This window comes from Hemicordylus capensis, chromosome 6, assembly GCF_027244095.1.
Source record: "Hemicordylus capensis ecotype Gifberg chromosome 6, rHemCap1.1.pri, whole genome shotgun sequence".
In the NCBI taxonomy this organism is placed as follows: Eukaryota; Metazoa; Chordata; class Lepidosauria; order Squamata; family Cordylidae; genus Hemicordylus; species Hemicordylus capensis.
The window spans coordinates 4222364-4249250 of record NC_069662.1 but is presented as its reverse complement, the minus strand read 5'-3'; the positions used below and the strand labels follow the sequence as shown (position 1 = coordinate 4249250).

At 47.1% G+C, this 26887-nt stretch overlaps 1 protein-coding gene and 1 long non-coding RNA gene across 2 annotated transcripts in view; both read right to left on the bottom strand.

The window, feature by feature from the left end:
- Positions 1 to 15918, bottom strand: part of LOC128331901 (B-cell receptor CD22-like) — a 34879-nt gene extending 18961 nt beyond the window's left edge. Inside the window, exons 1-3 of the mRNA XM_053265928.1 lie at positions 15882 to 15918; positions 6118 to 6156; positions 4702 to 5019 (exon numbers count right to left, since the gene is read on the bottom strand). Coding sequence (XP_053121903.1) covers positions 4702 to 5019; positions 6118 to 6156; positions 15882 to 15915 — 391 coding nt within the window. The 5' untranslated portion in view covers positions 15916 to 15918. The remainder of the gene's footprint in view (positions 1 to 4701; positions 5020 to 6117; positions 6157 to 15881) is intronic.
- Positions 15919 to 15920: 2 nt separating this feature from the next.
- Positions 15921 to 25763, bottom strand: LOC128331904 (uncharacterized). The gene is made up of 3 exons (XR_008310465.1): positions 25667 to 25763; positions 18201 to 18342; positions 15921 to 16148 (listed from the first exon to the last, which is right to left on the bottom strand). It is a non-coding gene; the product is annotated as an uncharacterized LOC128331904 (long non-coding RNA).
- Positions 25764 to 26887: the final 1124 nt, after the last annotated feature.

The window sequence follows — 26887 nt, the reverse complement described above, 5'->3', positions numbered from 1 at the left end:
ACAAGTCTTGGGCACCACTCAGGATTAAGTCCAAGGTCGCCTTCTCTCTGGTTGGATCCACGAACAACAGTTCTAAGGCACAGTCATTTAGCATGTCTAGAAATGTGGCCTCTCTGTCATTACCTGAATGTGAATTTGCCCAGTCTATGTGTGGGTGATTTAAATCACCCATTATTACAGCTCTGTCTCTCTTTGACACCTCTCTGATTTGCTCCTCCAACTCCAGGTCATTCTCAGTGCTTTGGTCCGGAGGGTGACAGCCCGTCCCTAGTAACACATTTCCTTACAGTCCTCGTATTGTCACACATAATGATTCAGCGGAGGACTCCGGTCCTTCTAGGTATTCTAGCTTGTTGGAATCTATCCCTTCTTCAATATAAAGTGCTACCCCATCCCCATTCCTCCCTTCCCTGTCCTTTCTGTAAAGTTTGTACCCAGGAATAACAGTGTCCCACTGTTTCACTAGGTTTCTGTTATGAAAAACATTCTATTGATGTTTTCATTAGCAACCAAGCACTCCACCCATCTTGGCTTGGAGGCTTCTGGCATTGGTACATAAACACCTGTACACCAAGTCTCGTACCTTGCATTGGAGTGTGCTATCTCCCTTTCTGTTATTTGAAATTTTTGTTTCCGTCTGCTCTATTCCTGGTTCTACACTTTCTCCTTCTGGTTCATCCGAAACATTTGCACCCTCACTCCTTAGTGAGTTTTGCTTGCCAAACCAGATACCACCCAGTTCCTTTTGGCAACCCCCCAGGCTTCATTTTAAAAGCTGCTCTGCAACCTTTTTGATTTTATGCATCCGCAGTCTGCTGCCATCACGGTTCAAATGGAGCCCATTCCTTTTGTACAGGCTTGGCTTGCCCCAAAATGTATCCCAGTGCCTAACAAATCTAAACCCCTCCTCCAGGGGATTTCATCTCATTCACGCATTGAGACCCCTCCGCTCTGCTTGTCTCACTGGCCCTGCACATGGAACAGGTAGCACTTCAGAGAATGCTACCCTGGGGGTTCTGGACCTCAATATGCTACCTAGCAGCCTCATTTGGGCTTCCAGGACTTCTCGACTGCATTTCCCAACATAGTTGGTGCCAACATGCACCATGATATCCGATGCCTCCCCAGTATGGCCTAACATCCTATCTAGATGCCGTGTGACATCAAGAACCTTCACACCAGGCAGGCAAGTCACCACGCAGTCTTCATGTAGGTCACAAACTCATCTCCCTATGCCCCAAACAATCAAATCACCCACTACTAGCAGCAGGCCCCCAAGCCCCAGAGGAGTATCCTCTGTGTGAAAGGATATAGGTGCATCACCCAAGGAAGGGATCCCTGCTAAGGCTGCCTTCCCCTCTTCCTCAGACTGATGTCCTCCTTTCCTGAGACCTTCATTCACCATGACAGCAGAGGCACCATCAACCTGGGAGTGGGATGCCTCTACCACATCCCTGAGGGTCTCACTGACACACTTCTCTGAGCTTCTTCCTGTCAGCCACCTTGGCTTCAAGGAATGAACTTGTTCCCTGAGACCCAGAAGTTGTTTGCACCAAGTGCACACCCACGACTTTTGCCCCTCAGGCAAATAGTTACACATGCAACACTCTGTGTAATACACTGGGAAGCTCCCAGTCCTCTGCTGGCATTCTGCATAACTGGTTTGATTGACTATTTAGAATGTATAGAGCTTCTCCATCAAGAAAATTACAAAAGTGGGGTAGTATTCACCTTCTCCTTCTGCTGGGTGTCTCCTCTGTGATCAAGGGGACCACTTGTGTGCCTCTCTGTACACTTCTCCACCAAACTCCCACTAAACCCCTTCAAAATCGGGTTGCAAACTTCTGTTAGCAAAGCTCCTGGGAGCAAAGCTTGTCAGGAGCTTTGTAAAAATCATTCTTATTAAATCTCAAGTATTCTAACTTCTTCTAACCATATGTGCTTCATCATATGTGCTTCATCTATGCATCTTATATTCTGATATACCCGTCCACATAGCTGAGAAGCAAATTCTGAGTTTAGTTTGCTCCGATTCCTTTTTTGGAGAAGCCTGAAAACACCTCAAGCTGCCAGAATGGTAAATATGATTTCTCTTAGGCGTGTAGGTTATAGGCTTAGATTCATTTAGTATAGAAAAGGTTTAGGGGACATTGGGGTGGACTTTATTATTCACAGCAGCACAATTAATAGTAGCTTCAAAAACCACACAATGAGGTCATTCATACAATCAAAAACTGTGTTCTGCCCAGGTTTGGGAGCTGTGTGTGCTCCCAATTTTCGGTTGTGTGGAAGCAAGGGAGGAGGAAAAGCTACCCAGGTTTTCCTCCTCCCTTGCTTCCACGCAACCGAAAATTGGGAGCACACACAGCTCCCAAACCTGGGCAGAACACAGTTTTCGCTTTTGTGAGTGACCTCATTTTATGCTTCTTAGAATGAGACCTTTCTTCAAGTGAGAAGGGCTTGAAGGGGTGAGAGGAGAAAGCATTGAAAAAACTTACCTCCCCCACTGACAATCCTCTCCTCATTGCTGGGCAGGCAGATCAGTTGCCCAGACGATTGCCAGCTTTTGCCGGCAGCAGGGATGTTTAGGGGGAAGCTCCCCCAGAAGCCCCCTGGAACTTTAATTGTAAGCCGCCCTGAGCCATTTTGGAAGGGTGGTATAATGCACCATGAGAGTGTGCGCTACATTATGGGGAGTCCCCTGATGGTGGCTGGGAGGTTGCTGGTCTGTGGGTGCCGTGCTAAGCCGTGCAGCAAAGACACACAAGCAGTCAGCCCAGGCTAATGGTGCGTTTGTGCCCTTAACCCTGGCTAACAGCACAGGCTCCCTCGCAGGTTTGCCACCTCCCAGCTCCCAGCAGCTCTCACACACAGGGAAAACCAGGCTGGGCTCTCCTAGCCCAATTTTGCCTGTGCGTGAGAAGAGCCTCAATGTTAGAATTTGCTCATGATGGATCTTTTGCTATCCATTTACCATTCTATATGCCCCAAGCCTTTGAATAAAACTTTTAAGCTCTAAACAGTGTGGTCAGGGGGTTTGGGGCTTGATCATATGAAAAGCCTACTGAGGCAATAAAAGAACTGATTTTTCATAGCGCACCCATAGAAATATATGAGCCTATCCTCACATGGTCAGAGGTTCACCTAGGTAAGTTTGGAGCCTGGACCCAAAGGCCTTTGGAGGCCCCCCTGCTGCAAGTTAAGCATCATTTTTTAACCTGTGAGTTCTTGAGGGCACAAATCACTCCACCCAGGACAGACTAAAGAGGATTTGGGGGCCCCCAGGGGGTGTGGCAGCCCTGGACTTTGGCCTCGAAATTCAGGGGTAAGAACACCTCTGCACACATGGTAACCCAGATCTACTGCTACCGAGGTAAAAAGAGAAGTTCCGTGCAGGAGTGAAATCCCGTGACATTCTCTTGACTTCAGTCCAGGGCTGTCTAAGTCTGTGCCTCCTAACAGACCAGACTGGAAGGAGTTGCTTTGATGCCACCTTCAGGGAGATGGAGAGTGAAAGGAAGTCCAGTGAAAGGGGGAGGGGGAGAAGGGAGTGTGTAGAGGTGCTTGGCAAATGAGGTCCCTTTCTATCCACAGTCTTGGAGTAAGTCTGGAGGAAAGGAGGAGGGGGTTCTGCAATTTCCCTCTGAAGGAGCCAGTTTCCAGAAAGAGACCAGAGCTCACAGAGGCAAAGTCCTGTGGGTAGACTGAAGAGACTAGTAATAGTGATAGTGGTGGTCAGCCAAGATGTGAGGGGTCATTGAAGCAAGCCATTGTTACAGCTCCATCTCTCTTTGACTCCTTCCTAATTTGCTTCTCCAATTTTGATCTGGAGGGCCACTGCAAGTCCCTAGTAACACATTTCCTTTCAGTCCTTGTATTGTCACCCATAATGTTTCCGTCCTCCAGTCCTCCTAGATTCCCTAGCTTGTTGGATTCTATCTCTTCTTCATCACACCCTGCTGCTTCACCCCCAGTATGCCCCTCCATGTCCTTTCTGTTTGTTTTCCCCACTGCTAGTAATATATCAGCTTTTTGGGAAAAGGGCAATTCAATACAGGGAAGCCAGATGGTAGCGGGGAAAGGATTCACCACCTTTCTCCAAATGCTGCGCATGCACACACACACACACACGCACACACTTTACAACATCCCTGCCCCATGACTGCTCTTAGTGAAAGTCAATGGCTTCTGCAGATCTAACCATAAACCTCTTGCATTCTGTGTAGTTTGGGTCTTGATCAGGGGTGTAGCTATAATTGAGTGGATGGGTTCAAAGAACCCGGGGCCCCAAGCTCCTGAGGACCCTGAAGCTCCACCCTCCCTATTTTCTTCATTATCTCCCTCACTCCGAGGGGCCTCTAGGGAGAGTGGTGAACACGGGCCCCCTCTCCCCTAGCTATGCCCCTGGTCTTGTGCTCCAACTATGCCGCACTCTCTGCTCTCCAAGCAGAAGTTGATTTCTAAAAGCTCATCTTTTTTTTTTTTTTTTTTTTTGGCTTCTTCCAAGGAACACTGAGATGCTCAGAGGTTTCTGATAGTGCTAGGACAAAGGCTGAGATAAAGTTTGGACAATATCTTTGACCCAGTGCTAAGAAGCCTCCAGGGGCTGGTTCAAGCGTCTTCCCTACTTTGCTCATAACATCCTCATGAGGAAGGCCGTGTGTGCGAGAGATTAATTCACAAATTACAAACATGTCTCACCAGTGACTGAGAAGGCAACCTCTTTACTCCGTGAGGACCAGTTTCCTGTGCTTCTCTCTTCCAGGTAAGAGCAAACATATGCTTCTTGTGACCTCAGATGTACTGTGGAGACCTCCAGGGTATTTTCTGTCCCTTGCATTACTTGGTCCCATTCACCATCAGCCTTCCTTCGAAGGAACTGGAACCCACTTGCTCTCACGCCTCCTGGGGGGGAGCATTGCAAGTGGACCCACTCTCCTCGGAAAAAGATGCTGTATGCAGGGGACAAAGACAGGCTGGGGGCTGGTGGAGAGAGACCTCTAGAAGTTTCCTGGGCACCTGAGGAAGGAAAGGCAGTGCAGTAAGAATGCCTTCTAGCCACTTCCACACAATCTCCCCGCAGAACTGTGTCCGCACTTTGGGCCCTGGATCCTAGGCCTGCTCACTAATGCAACCTCCTGGGACACAGGATTTCTTGGGGGCAGCTGGGCTGACCTCTGCAGACCTAGACCGCCTGCCTTCCAGTTCTGCCCATTTCTCAGAATTCCTCAATTCCCCTCCTGTTTTCTCTCCATTCTTTTCTGCAACTTGGTTTCCAATATCACCCTCTATCCCAGTTTCCCTCCCACTTACATGCCAAGGCACCTTCCTCACTGCCACCCCAGGGTTACCCTTTATACATCACACCTCTCGGCTCCTGGACTTCAAGTACACACTTATCCAGGATGGAGCAAGTGCCTCTTGATTCACACAGACAGAAAAAGGCAAAGAGCGCAGCAGAGGCGCATATTCCTCTTAGGGGAGGTACATGCCACTGTTCTCTGCCCATGTAAAGAGAAGTCAGGGAGGCTGTGTGCACAAGCAAAAACTGGGTAGGACAAGTGTCCTACCCAATTTTGGGAACTTTGTGTGCTCCTGATTTTCAACCATGTGTAATTAAAGAATTAGGTAGAACAAGGACGGAGTGATTGTGTGTGAGAGAGGAGCTCGGTAGGATGGTGCTTCTCCTCCTACCTTATAGGAGTCCTGGACATGAAAACTGGGTAGGATGGTGTTGTCCTACCCAGCTCCTCTCCCCACTCCACCTACCTATTTTTGCTCACACATGACCAAAAATCTGGAGTGTACACAGCTAGGGCACTTTTCCTACCTAGGGGTGTAACTAACTACTATTAGGCAAGGGGAGGCGGCTGCCTGGGGGCCCCCACGCCTCAAGGAGCCCCCCAGAGAGGCAAGTCACATGAGGCAAGTCACATGACTATATATTGTGAAGTGTGTGTGTATCAGTGAGGGGCCCCTTTTAAAATTTTTTTGTCTCTGGGCCCACTCCAGCCTTGTTACGCCCCTGTTCCTACCCAGTTTGTGGTTCTGTGAACTGCCCCATTGTGTGGCTCACAAGGCCAGAGCCCAATGTGGATTGGATTGATTATTAGTTACCTTCAAGAGGCACCATCCAGGAAAGAATGGAACACCAGGCTGAAAGAGAGAGAGAGAGAGAAAAGAGAAGTGGGTGTTCATGAAAGAAATAAAGTCACATCTGTGTCTGTAGCTTGGAGATCTTTTCTGGACAAACCAGAGAAACTTTCCTTAATTTGGTTTCCTGGTGGGTGGGAAGGAAGGCAGACAAAGGAACCCAAATGAAAGACGCATGAGCAGGGGCGTAGCAAGGTTGGAGCAGGCCCAGAGACCAGATTTTAAAATGGGCCCCCTCCCCTCACTGAAGCTCAGCTCATGAAGTAAAGAAATCTTACATGAGGCTGAATAGTGGTAACAAAAAGCATATAGTTATGCCCCTGCGCCTGAGAAGGGGAATGCATAACACAGAGGGAATTGCTGAATGAAATGAATGGAGGAGAAAGAAATACAGGCAGTCCTCAGCTTAAGGTGTCCTCCTGAGTTAACATGAAATGCACTTAAGATGTTTGAAAACTGACATCTTCTTTCAACTTTGCAGCACTCAGCATGGGAAGGGCGGCTCCACCAGATAGAGGTGTCCACAAAACCAAAACTGGTACGTAACTTAGGGTTGACCTACTCATCCAGAAAAAAAAAATCAAAAATTCATTAAAAAACGTGTGATATCCTGATTGCTTTGCGGATCGAGTGGTAGGTAGCACCCATCATGCCCTACCATCCAACCTGTTTGGGTGTCCCTAGGCACTACCCATGGGGAATAATGGGCTGGTTTGAATCTCCATTTTTCCTTATGGTGAGAACAGTGCTGCCATTGCCACACAAGAGAAAGATAGGCATACAAAAGGGAATCTCCCATGTCCCAACACAGAACATGGAGCCAAACAGTCCAAAAAAGAACCACTGACCCAGATTCTGCCAGCCACACAGTGCCAGGTGCCCTGCCCATGCTGTATCATCGCCACAAGTTGTTGGATTTTGTAATTGTTTTTCAAAGTGCCAACAAAGGAAGCTACTCACTCCAGTTACGGAGTAGAGTGCAGCGTTCTGTTGCTGCAGTTGTCTAAAGAACATGCATGGAGATTGTTTTACAGTCTAAACTAAATAGATTTATTGGTGAAGTACATCTTTGGAGAGGAAAACCTAGCCCTGTCTAAAGGCTACATAATGGATAGGTAGAGAGAGAGAGAGAGATGTTTCCATCTACTCTCCAAGAGGAAAGGAAGAGGACTGACTCCCCACAGGAAATACCCGAGGAGTCAAGGCCGGGGTCACAGAGTAGAGGTAAAGCAGGGACAGGTAAGGAGACCCTCACTAACTACCTCTACTCCCAATGCCCCTAGTGGTCATTAGGAGAGTTGGTGCCAAAGGTTGATGCACTGGAACTCCCTCTCCAACACAAGTTGCTCTCTCGCACACTGAGACACACAATTATGACTCCATAGCAACAGCAGCACCCTTTTTGCAAGCAGAACTCAAGCAGAACTACCTCTTCCTCTTCCGCCACATTTTGACTGAGTGTACAACTAGAAGGCAGAAGGCAGATTCCAGGCAAAGCACAGAGTCAGACCGCCAGACCAGAGTGCAACTTGTTTAGTCTCGAGGACAGACACATTGAACTATTCTCATGATATAAAATCACTGAGAAAATATCACACACACAAGAGATTTCCTCACCACAACACACCCACACCCACACCCACGAGATTTCCTCGCCACAGCATACACACACACAAGAGATTTCTTCACCACAACACACACGAGAGATTTCCTCGCCACAACACTGCCTTCTCGCAGATCAGACCTCAACAAGTCTCAGGAAGGAAGGGCAGGCAACCACGTTGTCCATCTGAGATCCAGCAAAAGAGGAGATCCATCTGAGATCCATCTGAGATCCAGCAAAAGCAAATCATAGCAGCAGCAGCAATAGCACAGCAAGCATATTAAACTGTGCAGAGAAAGAGAAAACCACATACCTGATAGGAAGTCTTCTTTCTTCTTTTCGTTTCTGGAGTAAACTGGCCTCAGGTTGACTGGGCCCTGTCTGACAGCCAGCCACCCTGACACATGTCAGGGCACCAGTCTACACCCATGGGCCATGGGTGTGTGTTTTCACATGCTGGGGATCCGTCAAGCTCAGGAAGGCTCTCTGAACTCATTTCCGGCCACTGTTTGCTGGCTGGACACATTTATTTCCTTTTCTTGCCCTCCAGCAAGGGAAAGGGAGATAAATTGGGTTGGGTCGGGCCCTCCAGAGATTGGGCCATGCCCACGTGTGCATGATGTCATGTGCACTGGATGTCACTGGCGGGGTCCCCGGCAGGGCGGAACGCTCTGCCAGTGTCCCTGGTCCTAACATCCTTGAGGCCAAGCACATACAGTACATCACAACCAGGTGCAGAGTATAGAGATGTGCAAGCCGGGTTGCCATTGAGCCCAGTTCTGGTGGCCTGAGATCAAACCAAACTGACCCCCAAAGTGAGGGTGCCAGTCTGAGTTCAAACCGGACTACCCCCCCGGTTCGCAGAACCGGCTCCTGGGCTGGCTTGCAGGAGGGGGGGTATACTTGTAAAGGGGAATCTGGCTAGGATTCCCTTTTACAACTACAGGGGATTCACCACTTTAACAAGTGTCTCTTTGCTCAGTGAACCGGGGCTATCTGATAGGAGAGAAATGATAGGGACTATCATTTGGGAGGCTGATGGGGGAGTTGGAGGAGACCCCATTGCTTCCTGAGTTCCTGCCACGACAGCAGCTGCCCCTTCTGGTAGTCGGGGGCAAGTAGATGGAGCAGCCAGTGGAAGCCGGCTTTCTCCACCATCTGGAATGGCTGGTTGTCCAGAGCCATCATCTCTCTAATGGCCTGGATAATGAGACATGCCCCTGGGTGACCAGACCGCTTGCTCACTGACTGCATCCACTGTGTGACAGGCAACATCTCCTGCTTTAGAGCAGGATCGGGAGCGTGCCACCTGCTTTAGAGCAGGATCAGTGTGCCCTCTAGTCGAAGGCATACCAAGTGACCTAGCATTGACAGCAGGAGCAAGGATGCCCAGTGATGCTATTTGAGGTGCCTCCCCATCAACAACATCCCAGTATGGTTGGCATCCTTGTCTTGCTGACCTGTGCCCTGAACTGGGTGCAGACAGAAAGTGTAGGCTCACCTTGGTAGTGCTCAAAGTGGTTCTGCACAGTGCTGTTGCCACCTGTTCTGGACTATTTGGGTGGTAGCTGTATTACTGGGCCTGCTGGTTCTGGGCCACCCCCATCACCCTCCATCTGGGGCTGAGAAGATCCAGGTGCAACAGGAATTACTTCCTCCCGCTCCTCCTCAGTCTCGGACTGGGTGGGGCTTGCATTGAGAAGGGTGATTAGTGGGAGGAGAGGGGGGTTATTTATTTATTTATTTATTTATTTATTTATTTGATTTACTGTATATACCAACCTTCCAAAAAAGGTTCAGGGTCATTAGGGTTGGGATCTGGCTGGGCTAGCAGCTGTCACGTCCTCCTCCTCTGCTTCCACCAAGGGAAGAGCTTATTCCCTGACAGAGCTTCCCCCTGCTTCTACCTCAGTTGCAACAGGTGGCTGTGATGCAGGAGCTGGTGTCACTGAAAATGTGAGGCTGTGCACAGTGACCTCTAGGGCCACATTGGTGACCTAGGGCCACATTGGTCCCTCTTGCCCAGGGGTGTAGGGCGCTTGGCGGAGCTGGGGGCCAAAGTCTGACTGGTGGCTCCCCTGCCCCCAGGGTGTTCCTTTGCACAAGTGAAGCCCACCCCCCAAGCCACACACCACACATGAGAGGGCGGTGCCAGTAACTTTCACAGAGTTTCATTTCCCCCGTCAGTGGCTGATGGAATTGCTGGACGGGAGCTCTTTTCCCTGGAAAGGTGCTCCCTTTCAGTGATTCCACCAATTACTCACAGGGGAAATGAAACTCTGCTGGGTTGTGACAGCCTCGTTCTCAGCACTATCCCTGTCCCCTTCTGTCTGACTGGCTGGGTGTGGGAAGGGGCAAGTGGGCACCCTGGCAAAGGATGAGGGGGAACCTTGGCTCCCACAGACCCTTTGGGCCTGTGGACAATTGTCCCCCCTTGCAGAATGGTTGCTACACCCCTGATCTTTCCACCCTCGCCCCCAACCAGTGTTACCCTTCCCTCTGACTGCAACCCTGCTCCTAGCCCTGCCCTGTACCCTCCTGGACATCCCTTCCCTATCTTTTAGGCTCTATCTAAAAGAAACCAATTACCCAAAGACAACCTAAAACTACACCAAAAGCACCAAAACCAATTAACCAAACTCTAAACCTGAACAAAAGCACTAAAACCAATTAACCAAAATCAATGCCTAAAACCACATCAAAGAACCAAACTCTAAACCTAAAAACAGCTAAAACCCTCTGAACTCTGAACCTAAAACCGACTACAAAATCTGGGGGGCTTACTGATCTGATGACATCTGGGGAAATCAGGCCAAGTAGCACTTGTACTCAAGAGCAAGGTAATCTACAAATAGATAATCCAATCCACCAAGAGCAGCAAATAGGTAATCCAGTCCGCCAAGAGCAGGAGTCTGGGGGTCCAGAAGAGCAGCAGAGGAAGGGTCAGGGGACCAACAGAGCAGACAAGAGCAAAGGTCCACAGCAAAAGCAGGGCAAAGCAACAAGGCAGCAAGCCAGCTCTTCCGCCAGAGTTCTGAGGCAGAGTGAAGCCAGGCAGGCTTTAAATGCACTTTGAAACTCACTCCTTTTTGCCCCCCCTGCCTTGACCCTCCCCTCCCAGCTAATGGGGGCAGAGTTGCCCTGACAACACACTGATTTGAATGATAACAAGCCAACCACGAGGAAGGAGATGGCTAACCAATTGGAAGGAAGTGGCAGAACACCAATCAGCAAGGGTCTGATTTTGTCTGGTAAACAGACCAGACAAAATGGCGGCACGTCAGAACCATCAGACCATTTCAGAGAGGTTCAACTCAAACCAGGCTCGATTGGGTTCTGAATGGCCCCCTCTTTTGGGAGGCTGGTCCAGTTCAAACTCGAACCGCTTGAACCAGCCCAATTTGAGTTGAATGTGTTTTGAACCGAACTGGTTCTGCGCACCCCAACCACCAGATGGCTGCTGGTGGATCAGCTAGAGGAGGAGGAGGAGGAGGAGGAGGAGAGGAGGAGGAGGAGGAGACAGTGGCTGCTCAGGCTCCTGTTGTCTTGGATACTGGGAGTCTTGGCAGCAGCTGCTGCCGTGTCTGGGGTTGTTGTGGTGGGACGGGCTGACTCACCCATCCAACAGGCTCCTCCTGCAGCTTCCTCTGCTGCTGCTTCCTCTCCCAGGCTCAGCTGCTGCATTGTGACAGTGAGTGGGAGAGAACTTGACCTGTTCCCAGCCCAAGTTCCCTTGCCTGCCCACTCTCCTTACTTCTCCATCTCACCGTTGCCCAGAGTGAGGAGGAGATGAAGGTGAGCTACCTAGTCGCCTCCCTCCCTTCCACAAGAAAGTGAGAACAGGTCAGGAGGAAGGGAGTGGGTGGAAAAGTGGGAACAACTCCTGATTTTTCACCATCAACATCTTTGCAGCGTATCTGCACATCTGTGACTGACACACCACCACTTTTGACAGCAGCAAAGAGAAAAAAAGACAGGGTGCTCGGTCTTAGTCAAGAACCAATCCCCCATTTATAACAAGGGGAAATAAGGTCCGAGTTAAGATATTTTGACTTAAGACACAGTTTCCAGGAAGCAATGATGTCATAAGTCTGTGGACTTCCCCTAAAGCTGTTCCTATAGATAAGGTGACAGATCTTTTGCTCTGATATATTCAGCAGGAAAGTGGCCATGAGGCCCATACTGTTTGTAGGCAATTATTTCTCTGGAACTACTGGGGTAGATTCCTCTTCACCATGACCTTGGATCCAGCCCTGATCTGACTGATTTCTTGATCATTGGAGGGGGTAGAGACGGATTGCTCAGTTTTTCCCATTCTCAGCTGCAGCCACTTCCTTTCATCTGATAGAAGCACTCAGAGGAGAGCTGAAACTGACTAAAACAGATCTCAAGCGGCTGCTGATGTAGTCAGTGTTGACTTGGAAGGGAAACTCTTGCTTCTCATGGGCTCTTTCCCCAACTGGTGCCCACAACAGTCACATAAATCCTGACACGTGGCTATTGCTGCAGTTCTGGTCATGCTTCTATCTACAGTACTTTTCAAAATATTGGTTAAGATTAAAAAGAATATCTTTATTTCATTGTCAGCCAGCAGAAGAATCAGCAAATGAGGTGGAGATGGGGGAGGGCAAGAATAGTACCAGGCCATCACATTCTGTCTCATCATCCTTTATCTAGGACCCGGGCACTTTCCCTTTTTGCTTCCAAAGAAAAGGGGAGGCAAGGTGGGTGTCCAATTGTCCTTAGGAAAGAGGCTGGTCTTGTGAGGTCTTCGTAAAGCCCGGATGAAGCCAGAAGGCCTCAGGTAATGGTTCACAGGACAGGTCAACAAGACACATGTCTCTGCTGGGGACATCCTTTCTTGGTTGAAAGAATATGGATAGTGTGGACATTATGAATTCTCTCTTTGCACCACTGGATGACTCAAGAGTGCTTCAATTGCCGGAGAAACTCTGAGCCAAAATTCATGGATTCCAATAGAAAAGATCCTCCCAGGAAATCAAACTCGTGCGATCATAATCGAGATGGCACACAATAGACTTACTTGTTTTCATAGTGTAGCCAACCAAACAGAGGGAGGAGAGATTAGGAAGATGGTGAACATAGAAAGAGAGAGGAAAGAAAGGCAATCTGAGAGTACAGAAGGAAAAGAGGAGCAAGATAATCACAGCAGCAGCAGAGGAAGTCAGAGGGGGCATGGAGTGAGGGCTTCAAACGGTAGATGATCTCTCTGCATATCTACATTGTGAAGGCAGGGGAGCAGTGTTTCCCCTAACAGGGATTCCCAGATGTTGTTGACTACAATTCCCATAACCCCCAAGCAAAAGCCATTGCAACTGGGGATTCTGGGAGTTGTAGTCAACATCATTTGGGAATCCCTGTTAAGGGAAACACTGCAGGGGAGCCAGCCCTCCTGGATTTACAGCTCTGGCCGCCCAGAGACGTAAGGGCTGCCCAGAGACGTAAGTTTGGGCGGGGTATAAATTTGATAAATAAATAAATAAATAAATAAATAAATAAATTTTCTTGCAGGCCAACCATGTTGCAAAAGTATGCAAGTCAATACATTTTCAGATTATATTGCCGCAAGAAAATCCTCCTAATAAAATATGAACAGCCCAACAATTGAATTAGAAAACAAGCATAATAACAATATACCCACAAAGTGCAAAATTTAAACAAACAGCTGATCCTTACCAAGGGCACAGTCTCTGTACAACATGACTCCATGCTCAATGCACAAGTCCAAGGCTGTTCCAGTGATATAGTCCAATTGTATACGTCAAGATCCATTTAGATTCTGTAGTTCCTATGCGGGGAAGGGAAATCTCATGCTGCCAGCTCAGAGGAGTAGATCTCCAACTAAACACAGTACCAGTCACCCAGCAGTGCTTGAATACATTTGAGGTGTATTGCTGCAGCTCACTAGCTGCAGTTCCTGCCAATCTAATTGGAAAACTGCTTCTGCAAAAACTCAAAACCACTAAGAATAAGAAAACCATAAGTAAATACAAATACACCTGAAGGATGATTACAAGGCCACACAACATTATATGCAACAATACCAGTGTACAGGTTAGATCCTTGTAAAAACTCCTCGGAACCTCAGTCTTTGGGTATACATCCAGAATAACATCCTTTGGATCAGGGCCCTATTCAGGTTGTTTGTGTTGGGTTTAATGCTTTCCAGACCCCAGAACTGAAGCTGATCTGCCTGGTGTTATATTCCTGAAAGTGCCTGACTAGAGATGCCTGACCCTTCCCTTCACACATGCAGCTTTTGTGCTCTGTGATACTGGTCTCAATACATCTGGAGCTCATGCCTACATACAACCGGGGGCAAGGACACCTAATAACATATATGACCCCCTTGCTATTACATGTAAGTCATTCCCTTCATCAATACTCCTTGGAATCAATAGGATTGTAGAAACTAACATTTCTTACAGACTGAGCAAGTGCAACCTCCACAGGTAAATTGACCCAGAGGGGTTTGCCCATCCAGGGTATTACTCTAACATGTAGGCATCTCCTTTAGAGCACTGTGTGGGTACCAATAAGTCCTGGAAGTTCTCACTTCACTTTCTGGCAAAAAGAGGACGATCTACACACCCCTGGACTATATCACTGGGTCATCCTTGGACTTGTGCATTGAGCATGGATCCATGTTGGATAGACACTGGCACACTTGAAATGTGCCCATGATATGGATTTTGTTCTTTGTGGGTATATTGTATTAAGTTTTGTTTACTAATTCAATGTTGGAGTGTTCTTTTTTAAAAAAAAATTAGGATCCTTTTTTGTGTGACAATATAATTTGGAAATGTATTGTCTTGGGTTTTTTGTAAATTGGTTGCTTGTGTGGGAACCCAGTTATGGGTCGTTATCTATTTCCTTGTCCTGGAGACACCCCAAACTGAAACTGATCTTTTGATGACTATGGAAAGCAGGATCGGCCCTTCCACAAGGCAGCTGGCGCGGAAGGGACCGCTCATGGGGGAGGGGGCGGCGACGTGCTCCCTTGAGTGCTCTAATTTTTATTTAAATTTTTTTTTAAAAAAACAAATTTTTGGATCGGCAGCGGGGCTCATGGCGGTGCCCCCCACGTGACCAGCAAAGATGGTGCCCGGGGCACGTGCCCCCCTGCCCCCCTATCGTTACGCCTCTGCGAGTCAGACTAGGCAGTCTCCTAGGGTGCCAATTGAGAGGGGGCACCAATGTCCTGGGTGACCTCTCACCCAGCAATGCAACATTGTGGGCAGACGAGAGCACCTCTCATTCAAGCAGACTGAGCAGGCACTCCCCATCCTTGTTGACTCCAACAGCCCACTTGCTCTCCTCATCACGTCTGCCTGCTGCTCCTCCTGGCTGCTTCTGGGCAGCTGGCCTGACATAGTGCATTATAATCACATTGCTGGCGATGTCTTTATAGCATGCTGCATCAGGCCAGCTGCCCAGAAGCAGCAGGAGTGGTGGGCAAAGGCAGCAGAGCAGTGAGGATAGCATGAAGTTGGGTGACAGGGACCACCCACCTGCTTGGATGACAGGGGCTGCCTGCCTACCTACCACTCACCCACTTGGATGATGGGAGGCCTCCATCCGCGCTGGTGGAGGAGGCAGGGGCACCAGTAATCCTTGGGTCAGCCCTGCCTGAAAGCATTTTTGGGAGACCATTTATCGCCTTCCTATTGCAAAAAATAATGCAGAAAAAGAATCCCCGGAAATAGATTCCGTCGGCCCTGGCAGCCCTTTGTGAAGGAGCATCTGACCAACTGCAAGTGCTTTTCTTCCCCAGCCTATTGCTCACCCAGAGGTCCACCATGGCGGAAACATGGAACTTCCCTTATTGCAAGATGGTCTTTTTGACCACCACTGCAAGGTCTGGCTAACAAAACACAGAGATCTGAAACACTGCTTGACCAGAGACTACAGTATAATCATAATAAAAACTGAGAATGGATCACAGCTGAGGAGAGCTGCAGAATTCAAGTCCCTCACAAGCTTTCATCTGCAAACAGACATGGAGTGCAGGCAGAGTGGAAAGTGGGAAGGGAAGGAATTGTTACAGGATGAAACGCCAGGTTGAAGAGCAGGAGGAGAGCAGCAGGAGGAGAAGGAGTCTCACCTAAGAGCTGAGGGAGGTAGCCAAGTTGCTCCATCTCGCTTCAGTGTCTGGGGCTGGAAGGAGTTGTCCCGGCTCTGTGCTCTGTGCTAATGCTTGCGTAGATCTCCTCCTCCTCGCTTCTGACCACACTTGGATGAGGAAGTACGTCTATGTGGTGGTGATCAGGCATTCAGGGTTTGCCCAGTTATCAAGAAGGGCTGATTACCAGCAAGCCCTCAAGAGCTCACAGAATGCCTCTCATCACTGAGTTGATCTGCAGGAATTCTTCTGTTGAAAAAGGTAAGTGCAGAATTTGAGGCAAACTTATTTTAAACATTTTTTTAAAATTTTATATTCAACAAATACAGCACATATGTAAAAACTGTGCAACAATGGGAAAGAAGTAATAAGAAAAACCCGAATATAAGCCAGAACCTGGGAGCCATTTGAGGTTATACTCAAGTCCAGTGTTAAGAAGAGATTGCTGGTAGGGAAGTGCAAACAGGTTCAACGTCAAACTGGTTTGGTTCGACAGTTCAGGGTCAAACTGAACCACCCCCTGTTCAGTCCAACCCTGGACTGAACCCCACTGGCCCATTTGGGGGGGGGGTTGCAAGGTTTTAATGTTTTTTTAAAAAAACTTACTCCCTCTGGGGGTGTTCTCTGAGGTGGTGGTGGGGTGTGTGTTCCATGGAAGTGCCCTCCCCCCGCCATCTTTCTGTCCCAAACTGGCCCATTTGGCCATCATTTGGTCCATTTGGGCCTTTCCCCCCAGTGGGGCAGTGTTATAAGCCCGCCACACTTGATGAGCTGTTCGTAATTTGTGACACAGCAGCAGGTGAAGAGATGTCTCTGTTTACACAGTTTTTTCAGACAGGCACAAGGTTTTCATCCAGTTTCCAGAGATTCTAGAGATCCCGAGTGCAAGGGTCCACAGCGTCACAGGGGAAGATATCAAGGCTGTCTCCAGCAGCGTGGCAGAGTGATACAGAATTTATAGCAGGTTGCCAGCTGGAATCAATCAGTGCTCCTCCCAGTCAGCCACCTCCAATCAGTCTCATGCACGCTGCAAGCAACTGCTGAGTCTCAACTCCCTGACTTGGACATGCCACTTCACGTGCTGTGTGCCCTGGGCGATAACACCAGCAGCGAGCGTTCCTCCTGGGATTCGTCACTCTGCTCTGCCTCCTGCACCAAGACCTCCTTGAGTGCTTCCTCACTCTGATCACAAAGCTGGCCCTTGGGATCTTTGGGTAAATTCACTGTCTCCCACTCCTCTTCTGAGACCTTGAACAAAGGCCTGACAGGTGGCCATTTTGGAGGCTGCCGTACCTGCCAGGCATGGGTCCTGCCAGGCCATGCAAAGGCTCATTGCACAGGTGAGGCAGCCTCCAAAATGGCTGCCGTGCCAGGGGGGAGGGCTGAGTGGGCTGAAGAATGACCGAACTGGCCATTTTGGGACAGAAAGGAGGCCGGCGGGCGAGGGGGAACCTCCACAGACACACAACCCTCACTTCCTTGGAGAACACCCCTGGAAGGGGTACATTTTTAAAACGAAAATCTTACATTTTTGATTGATATAATACATCCGGACCAAACAGAATTTATACTGAAGAGGCATATGAAAGACAAGTTGAGATTTGTACTGAATGCAATAGATGATATTTCAAAGAATAAGAGTAGAGCAGCGATGATTTTCTTGGATGCGGAGAAAGCCTTTGATAATTTGGATTGGTCCTTTTTGTTTAAGGTTTTTGGAAATGATCAACTGTGGGTCAAATTTGCTTTCATGGATTCAAAGAATTTATCAGGAGCAATTGGTGAAGATAATAGTAAACGGGATGTTATCCAAAATATGTGCCATTGAGAAGGGTCCCAGACAAGGGTGTCCTCTCTCCCCATTGCTGTTTATTTTATCCTCTTGAACCATTGGCAAAGAAGATTTGGGAGGAGCAAGATATTTATGGAATTAAGATGGCGAAACAAGAGCATAAAATAAAATTGTATGCTGATGATGTGGTTCTCACGATTACTCAACCAAAGGATTCTTTAGATTCAATAATAGAGTGCCAGACTAGGACTGGGGAGACCCCAGTTCAAATCCCCATTCAGCCATGAGACTTGCTGGGTGACTCTGGGCCAGTCACTTCTCTCTCAGCCTAACCTACTTCACAGGGTTGTTGTGAGGAGAAAACCTAAGTATGTAGTACACCGCTCTGGGCTCCTTGGAGCTCCTTATAAAATGTAAACAAACAAACAAACAAACAAACAAACTGATAAAATACTTGGGGATTAATTTAACAGGGAACAATAAAGACCTGTTCAATAACAATTACTTACCATTGAAGCTGTGCTGGGGCTGGATCAGGACTGTTGCTCTCCCACTTTTACATATTTTTAAATAGCACTTTAAAAGATGTTCAGTTAGCAGGAGAATTGTTTCACTGGAATAAGCTATTTATATTAAGCCATTCTGGTAGACCTATGGAGGGACAAAGACTGATTAATGCATCTTCTGGGCAGTGGGAAGGGCCCTCAAGAATGGCTACCCACAGTTCTCTGTGAGCCACTTTGGCTAATGAAACTTGACCATGAATTGTATGCACTTTTTCAAATTATCTCTGACAGTCTTGAGGACTAGAAGCTTTCTTTTAAAAGAAGATAAAATTAGGCATTCTTAGGATGCTGGCTCCTGGATCCATGACATTTCATGCACTTGGGAGATAAAATCATGGGACCTCCACAGCTGTAGCCAACCCCTCCCTCATGGACACAGGTATCTCAGTGGAATGATATGAGGGAAGTTTATAAGTCAGAGAGAGGTAATGGAGAACTTTGAAAGAGAGACCTATTCTTCAACACAGCTTCTCACAGGATGGAGCCTCCCCACTGTGGTTTCTAGTTCTCACTTTCTGCTTCCTTGTAGTTTATTTCTGGATGCTGCTCTTTTTGTTCTCCTTGGATGACTTTGTGGCAGGTCGAGGGAGAATGTGTGTAAGACAGAGAGAGGGAGAGGGAGAGAGCCTGGCCTGGCTTGCTCTGGCTGTTCCTTCCCGCCTAGTAGTGAGCTTTAGTTCTAGAGGCACAGCTACAGCTGAACCAGGGGATACAAATGTTCTTGGGTCCCTGAGGGAGGGGCCCCATTGACTGGGGAACAGGTTGCTCTTTACTCTCTCAACTCTCCCTCTCAACTCTCTGAAGAAGGCAGGGGGCCAAGGGGCACCATCCTGGGTCCCCTCACTGTTTTCCCCAGGGCCTACTCCAACTTTGCTACACCGCTGCTTAGTTTGGAAGAGAATCAAAGGCAGAATTGATGGCAGGGGCTGCACAAGCTGCCATTGAAGGCAATGCCTTTTCCATTGGAAGGGAGGGAATCTTTCTCAGTCTCCCATTTTCACTTCTCATTTTGTTTCCCTCTTCTGGCTAACACTGAGGTAAATTCCAGTCTCAGCTTCCACATCTCTGCACCCTTGAATCCAAATTTAGAACCATCAGCTACCCGCTGTGATGCTTTTAATGATTTTTTTTTTTTTTTTTTTGCAGACAAGTCTCTCGTATTTGGGCCAAACTGGATTCTACAATTGGGGCAGAGTGTGTTATTCAGGTATCCAGCAACTCTTCTTCAAACAGTTGCTTGAGGACTGTAGCACACTAGGGATGTGAACAAAACTGGTTTGCCCAGTTCGGTTTGAATTCGAACCAGGTTCGAACCAGGAGGGAGTGGTTCGGTTTTGATTTTGGTCGAACCTCCCCCTGGTTCGGTTCGAATGTTGTGTATGCTACGAGTACCTTTGCCCTGGGGAAGAACATGAGTGTTACATTCCACATTTACAGTACCCTGAGCTATCTGTAAAATATGTGTTTTATGACTGTGAATGCAGGCAGGTGGATGGGGTCCACGTGCCAAACTATATTTATGCCAGGGCTTTTCAAGGGGAGACGGTGGAGCCTGTTAAAGCATATCAAGAGAAACAGAAAGGTTGGGAAAAGTGGGGCCCCCAAAGGGAAGCTTGGGAATTTAAGGGGGCCTCATGTTTACATGTGTTTGTAATAACATTTACATCAGACAGTTGCTTTAAGGGTTGTAGTTTTATAGCCCATAATTTGTGAGACTATTATGGAATTCTCATTTTGGGGAAGCTAATCAAAGAAGGTCTCGATGTAGATCTGCTCACTCAGGAGGCAAAACTACTATGTATAACTGTTAAAAATAATAACATAAAATTTATAGATTCCCTTTGCCATCTGCCCATGGCCCTAGCAAAGCTCCCCAAAGCTATGGGTTTTCAGGGTTGTACGGGTTATTCCCCACATTTCTTTAATAAAAAAAGAAAATGAGAAATATATTGGGAATATGCCAGAACCCATGTACTATGGTGTGGACACTATGAAGCCTGCAGATAGGGAAGAATTCATGAAGTGGTATGAGGAAAACAAATCAAAGACGTTTGAAATGCAGAAGGAATTGGCCTATTACTGTCAGAAAGATGTAGACATCTTGATGCAGGCCTGTACAAAATATAGACATGAATTGGTTGAGATGACATGGGATGTAGTAGATAAACCTAAGGGGAAGAAAACTGTCAGGGTGCTGGTGGGTATCGACCCCTTCCAATACCCTAGACTTGCTAGTGTGTGCTTAAGAATGTACCTTTACAAGTATCTGAAGGATAAAAAGATTGCCATACCAGCACCAGATAATTACCATAACCAGTGCAAAAGATTCTCAACTCTGTCCATTCAATGGTTAGAATACATGGCACACAGGGAAAACATACATATTCGGCATGCTCTGAAAGGGGGTGAGTTTAAGGTTGATATTCCTCAGGAGCTGCAGGAGGCATAAGGGGGTGTTAAGGCATATTATTTAGATGGCTGTTTTGTGAAAGGGGGGAAAGAAACTAGCCTTTTAATTTAATGGACGTTTTTATCACGGATGTATATCCTGTTATCTCGCACACAGACAGAACCCTATGTTGTTGGAAACCTATGGTTTTCTCTACAATGCTAGTGAGAGGTGGGCAGATGTCCTAAAACGATTGGAGTTTGAAGTCCACTGTATATGGGAACATGAGTGGTCTGATATGGTCAAGGGGGACCAGAAGATGATGGATTTTCAGAAGCAGCAGCAGTTTCCAGAACCTCTGGAACCTAGAGATGCACTCTTTGGGGGCAGGACTGGTTGTGTGCATCTGTATCGCTAAGGAGGGAGAACAGATTCATTACTCGGACTTTACCTCTCTCTATACTTTTATTATGTGAAATCGCCAGTTTCCTATAGGCCATCCTGAAGTAATTTATGATAATTTTAGACCACTCTCTGAGTATTTTGGAATTGCCAAGGTGAAGGTTTACTCACTACGCAGTCTCTTTTTCTCCATCCTACCTGTCAAGGTGAACGGGAAGCTCATGTTTCCCCTGTGCAGGCTCTGTGCAGGCTCACAACAGTTGGAGCACTGTAGCCACAATGATGAGGAAAGGGCGCTGGTGGGCACATGGTGCACATTGGAATTGGCGATTGCTGTGGCTAAAGGGTACAGGGTGGTACAGATCTATGAGGTTTGGCATTTTGAAAGGAGGTCTGACAGTCTCTTTTCAGAGTACGTCAAAACATTTCTCTGGCAGAAGCAGGAGTCCTCTGGCTATCCCGCAGAGTATGTTAGCAGGGTGGACAAAGAGAGATACATTGATGAGTATTATAAGAAAGAAGGGGTGTGTTTACGCCCCAAGCAGATTGAAGTCAACCCTGCTAAACGCCAAATAGCCAAGCTTTTCTTAAATTCCTTGTGGGGAAAATTTGCTCAGAGGACAAACCTCCCTTGGACCTCCATAGTGAAAAAGCCTGATGATCTTTCCCAATACCTCTTTTCAGATAGCTATGAGGTCTCTATGTGTGAATTCCTTGATGATGATACATGTTGTGTGTCTTGGAAAGATGCAAAATATCGTATAGTCCCACCAGGTAGCACAAATGTTTTTCTAACGTGTTTTACAACATCATATTTACGCCTGCATTTGTACTCTGTCTTGGAGAAACTAGAAGAACGATGCCTGTACCATGACACAGATTCAGTGATCTATGTGTCTCGTGAGGAGGAGTACAACCCTCCCCTTGGAAAATTTTTAGGGGAGCTGACAAATGACCTGCCATCAGACCAGTACATAACAGAGTTTGTGAGCACAGGGGCCTAAATCTTATGGCTATAAGCTCTCGGGAGCGGGGGTGGCATCTTGTATAAAAGTCAAGGGAATTATTCTGAATATGGCTATATATCAGAAGGTTAACGTTGATAGTCTTAAAGATCTGGGTTTTGCCTATGTTTTGGAACAGGGTCCTGCACACGAGATCATGGTAGAGCAGAATGGTATAGTTATAAATAAGAGGTGGCAGATAGAAACACAGATTTTGAGGAAGACACAGAGAGTGGTATTTGATAAGCGTGTCATCATTGAGGATTTTAAGACTATACCATATGGGTATTAAAAATGGATGCTCACTGGCAACATCCCTTCTCTGCCATCCTTGCAGGACCTAGTAACTGTGGTAAAACATTTTTTCTAAAAAAAATGCTGGACAATGCACACAGTGTGCTATCTGTGATGCCTGAAAAAATCGTGTGGTATTACTCTTGTTGGCAGCCGTCGTACAAACAAATACCCTATGATAACGTTGATAGAAGGTATGCCTGAGAAAATTGATGATGAGGAGTTGTTAGCCCCAAATAAAATCTGTTTCCTTGTTCTGGGTGACCTGATGAGTGCTTCATCTGACAGTCAACAAACTGAACGCACTTTCACGGAGTTTGTTCACCACAAGAATCTGAGAGTTTTTCTCATCACACAGAATGTTTTCTACAAAGCTGAAGGAGAGAGAGAGAGTGAGAGTTTCTGGCCTGGCTTGCTCTGGCTGTTCCTTCCCACCTCGTAGCGAGCTTTAGTTTGGGAGGTGCAGCTACAACTGAACAAGAGGAGACAAATATCCCTGGGTCTCTGAGGGAGGGGCCTCACTGATTGGGAGACAGGTTGCTCTTCACTCTCCCTGCTTGCACCTTTCTGAAGACAGCCCCCTCACTGTTTGTCCCAGGGCCCACTCCAACCTTGCTGCACCCCTGCTTAGTTTCAAAGAGAATCGAAGGCAGAACTGATGGCAAGGTCTGAAGAAGCTGCCATTGAAGGCAGCATCATTTCCATGGGAACGGAGGCTGTGCAGGGAATCTTTCTCAGCCTCCCATTTTCACTTCTCATTTTGCTTCCCTCTTCTAGAAATTATATTCTTTCACTCAGAATTATTTTTAAGTGCTTTTATTCTGTGAAAATGTTTTAATTGTTTTTATTTTATTTTTATATGGTAATTTGGATTGTGTACACTGCCTAGAGATGTATATAGTAGGCGGTGTAGAAATATGATAGATAAACAAACAAAATAAATATTGCAGAGGAGGAGCTAAGCACCTTGCTTTCTGGAACCAGGAACCAATCACAAGGGAGGGAAACAGCTGTACTTTTCTGAGACCTGAAAAGCCTGTCATGAAAGTATAAAAAATCCTTAGTTTCTCTCTCTAACCTAACAAAGCCCACTGAATCACAAGGTTGCAAATGGGAACTTTATCAACATGGGGCTGTCTCTGAAAACCATAGGAAAAACTAGGGAGGGCAGCCAGGGCACATGCCCTAGGCACCACTTGGGGGGGGGCAGTGCCATGCTGCCCCCACAATTCACTTTTTTTTTTTAAATTAACCTGTAGCCCCTTTGGGGGTTTCCAAAAGGCTGTGGGTGTGTGGGTGTGTCTGCAAAGGTTCTCCCTGCCCCCGCCGGCCTCTTAGAACACCACCACAGCCCATCCTGGTCGGATTTCAGGCCTGTTCAGGCCTACAAAGATCAGTGCGGTGGCCATTTTGGAAGTCTCCACACATGCTCAAAAGGTCTCTGTGAGGCCTGGCAAGGCCTAGGACCTTGCAGGGAACATTTTGCTCATGGCCTCTGCGAGGCCCTAGTCTAGTTTTTCCCCTGATCTAGGGAGTGAGAAGAATGCAATGGACCTGAGCATTTAAAAACAGATATAAATGGCACAAAAGTAAGTGGACAAAATATCCCTTAAAAAGATAATGTTGGTTTAATACCTTGTAAGCTGGCAAAACTGAAGGGTGGGGGTGGGGGAGAGGCAAGGAATAAAATGGAAATATTCACTCGCATGCTGTTTAATTTTCTATACAGAACTCTATCTTTATCTGCATATTTGTCAAGCAATCTGATTGTAAGGTTTATGGGATTTCAAACTTGGAAAGTGCCTGCCTTTAACTTGTGTGGTGCTTAAAAAACAAACTGCTGTAAGAATTCACACCCAAAAATGTTGCATTTGCCATGTATTGCCATCCCTGTGTTGTGCAGTCTTACCATACTGATAAATGGCTTATCTTTTGAAATAAGTGGTTAACATGCTGCAAATTATTCCCTTCAATTTAGCTGAGTTGTACTCAAGTTTTTATTGCCTGTGCATCTGAAGTAGATTTGCTCAAGTTCCTTTGCCTTCTTAAAAAGTTATATTTTAGAATTTCTTTTTAAAAATCAATGCAACTCCCTTTTTACTTTGAACACAATTGTTTTTAAAAGACACATTGAATATTCATGCTGTGATTCTGATTGGCTAGTGCATTTGATAATCTAGACATAAAGTTTAGTGTACAATCTGCCTGTTGCTTTCCCATTGCAACCATTTCCCTTTAAGGCAAAAGCTGTTTGGGCAGAAAAAACCCATCCCTGAATTTCTTGGAGGCAGCAAACAGTAGTGAGGTGTGCTGAGGTGGCAGAGCATTTGCTAAAGAGAACTTTTACTGATTAGCTGTATGGAGGCATGCCCAGCACATGGATGTGCTGTGTTTCCTTGGGAAGGTGACTGGTACTTACAGTATGTGCCACATGTGTGGTTGTATGTGTGTATTCATGTGTGTGTTGCTTACAACCTGTTTCTCCTGAAAGTGTCTGGAGTTGCATTTTTGAACTCATATTATGGTAAAGTTATCTGAAAGATGGGTGTCAGATGTTTGGACAGGGGGCGCAATTTCAGTGCTTGCCCTAGGCGCTATTTTCCCTAGATATGCCCCTGCTGAAAACTGGGGACATTTGAGCAGGTTGGCGGCTGTGGCTGTTTATTATGCCATTATCGTACCCCCCAAGTGCAGGAAATGTGCCTGAGGCCAGAACTGAGCACCTTGAGAATCCCTGCTTTAAGAGGAGTTTTCCTCTCTCATGGTTAGAGCGTTGCCTGCACAGATGTATGTGGTCTCCAATGACCAACAATATTTTGTGTGATTTGCATAGTTTATCCAGGGCAAGCTATTCAGTTTGTCTTTCTTGTGCCCCAGTAATCAGAACTGCCCTCCACCTGAAGACTTGGCAAAAAACCAAACCAACAGGGGATGTGAGAGAAACTGGGGAAAACCCAACTCTCAGACTCTCAGTGCCCTCACTTTGCGAGAGCACCCTCCACAATGGAAGTGGAGCTCTGAAGGAGCACCCCTTCTGTGGCCATAGGATACAACTCTACCCTTCGCCTATGTCCCTTGAGGTCCCTTCGCCTAAGGGTCCCTTGAGGACCTGAGAGTTGAAGCCGAGGTGCTTGAGCACCTGCCAAAGAGGTCAAGCCCCCAAAGTCTAGAGAGGAAGCAGGACGACCAACCCCCACTAACTGGTCCAGCAGTTCAGGTGTTTGCTGGATCAATTCCTGCTTTGGAGTTAGGCTCTATGTAATCTTGCCTGCCTTCCCTCAGAGCTGTCCAAGGTCCTGATCCCTTGGCTGAACACTCACCTTTGGATCTGAGCACTGGGACTTCCGTCTCTTCCCAGACCCCTGCTTTAGCTGCCGCTTTGAACTGCCCTCCACCTAAAGACTTGTCAAAACAACAACAACAACAACATCCAGGAGGTGAGAGAAATTGGGAAAAACCCACTCTCAGTGCAGACTCTCAGTGCCTTCATTCTACCAGAGCAGAAGTGGAGCTCTGAAGGAGCATCCCTTCTGCAGCCATAGGATACAACTCTACAGTTCATATCTGCCTTGGAAGTGTCCCTTGAGGAGCTGAGAGTTGAAGCGGAGGTGCCTGAGCACCTGCCAAAGAGGGCAAGGCCCCAAAGTCTAGAGAGGAAGCAGGACGGCCAACCCCCACTAACTGGTCAGCATAAGCCAGCAGTTCAAACGTTAGCTGGGTCAATTCCTGCTTTGGAGTTAGGCTCCATGTGATGTTGCCTCCTGCCTTCCCTTGGAGCTGTCCAAGGTCCTGCTCCCTTGGCTGAACACTCACCTTTGGATCTGAACACTGGGACTTCCTTCTCTTCCCAGATCCCTGCTTTAGCTGCTGCTCTAGCCCAGTCAGCAGCATTGCCTGAAACCAGATAGTCTAAATGCAGAAGGCTCTGGCTCTTATGGCGGTGAAGGTAGATGGGAACGTGTGTACCTCTGTACTTGTAGTCTTCTTCCCCCCCCCCCATCTTCTACACTTGCAGCTAAGAACAAGCAGATACAATTCTGCAGAGCTGCTCTGTATTGCAAAGCATGCTGGGAGCTCCTGAGACCTTGCTGATGATTAGCCGCTGCTGACGTTTATGATATTTCCATGGCATTTGTCACTAACACCTTGTCTGTGTTTCCTCCAATGTGGTCAGGAGGCGGGGTTGGATTTATGATACCATCAACTCACTCCTGTGGTTACTTCTAGACTCAGCCTCAGGTGAAGGACGGAGCTACTTGGCTGTCTCTCTCTGCACTCGGGTAAGGCAGTGTACAAATTTGATAGATAGATAGATAGATAGATAGATAAATTCACTCTCTATCCATGTAGAATTATATTTATTCATTCAGTTCATATTCTGTCCTTTTACATTTACATTTTATTATGTGTAAAGTGAAAAACACATAATAAAACAATTATAATCAGGAGACATTTAAAACAGATTAAAACTCATTAAAATTTAAACCTGATATCATTAAAAGCCAGGCTGGAGAGAGGGGTCTTCAAGGCTCTCCTGAAGG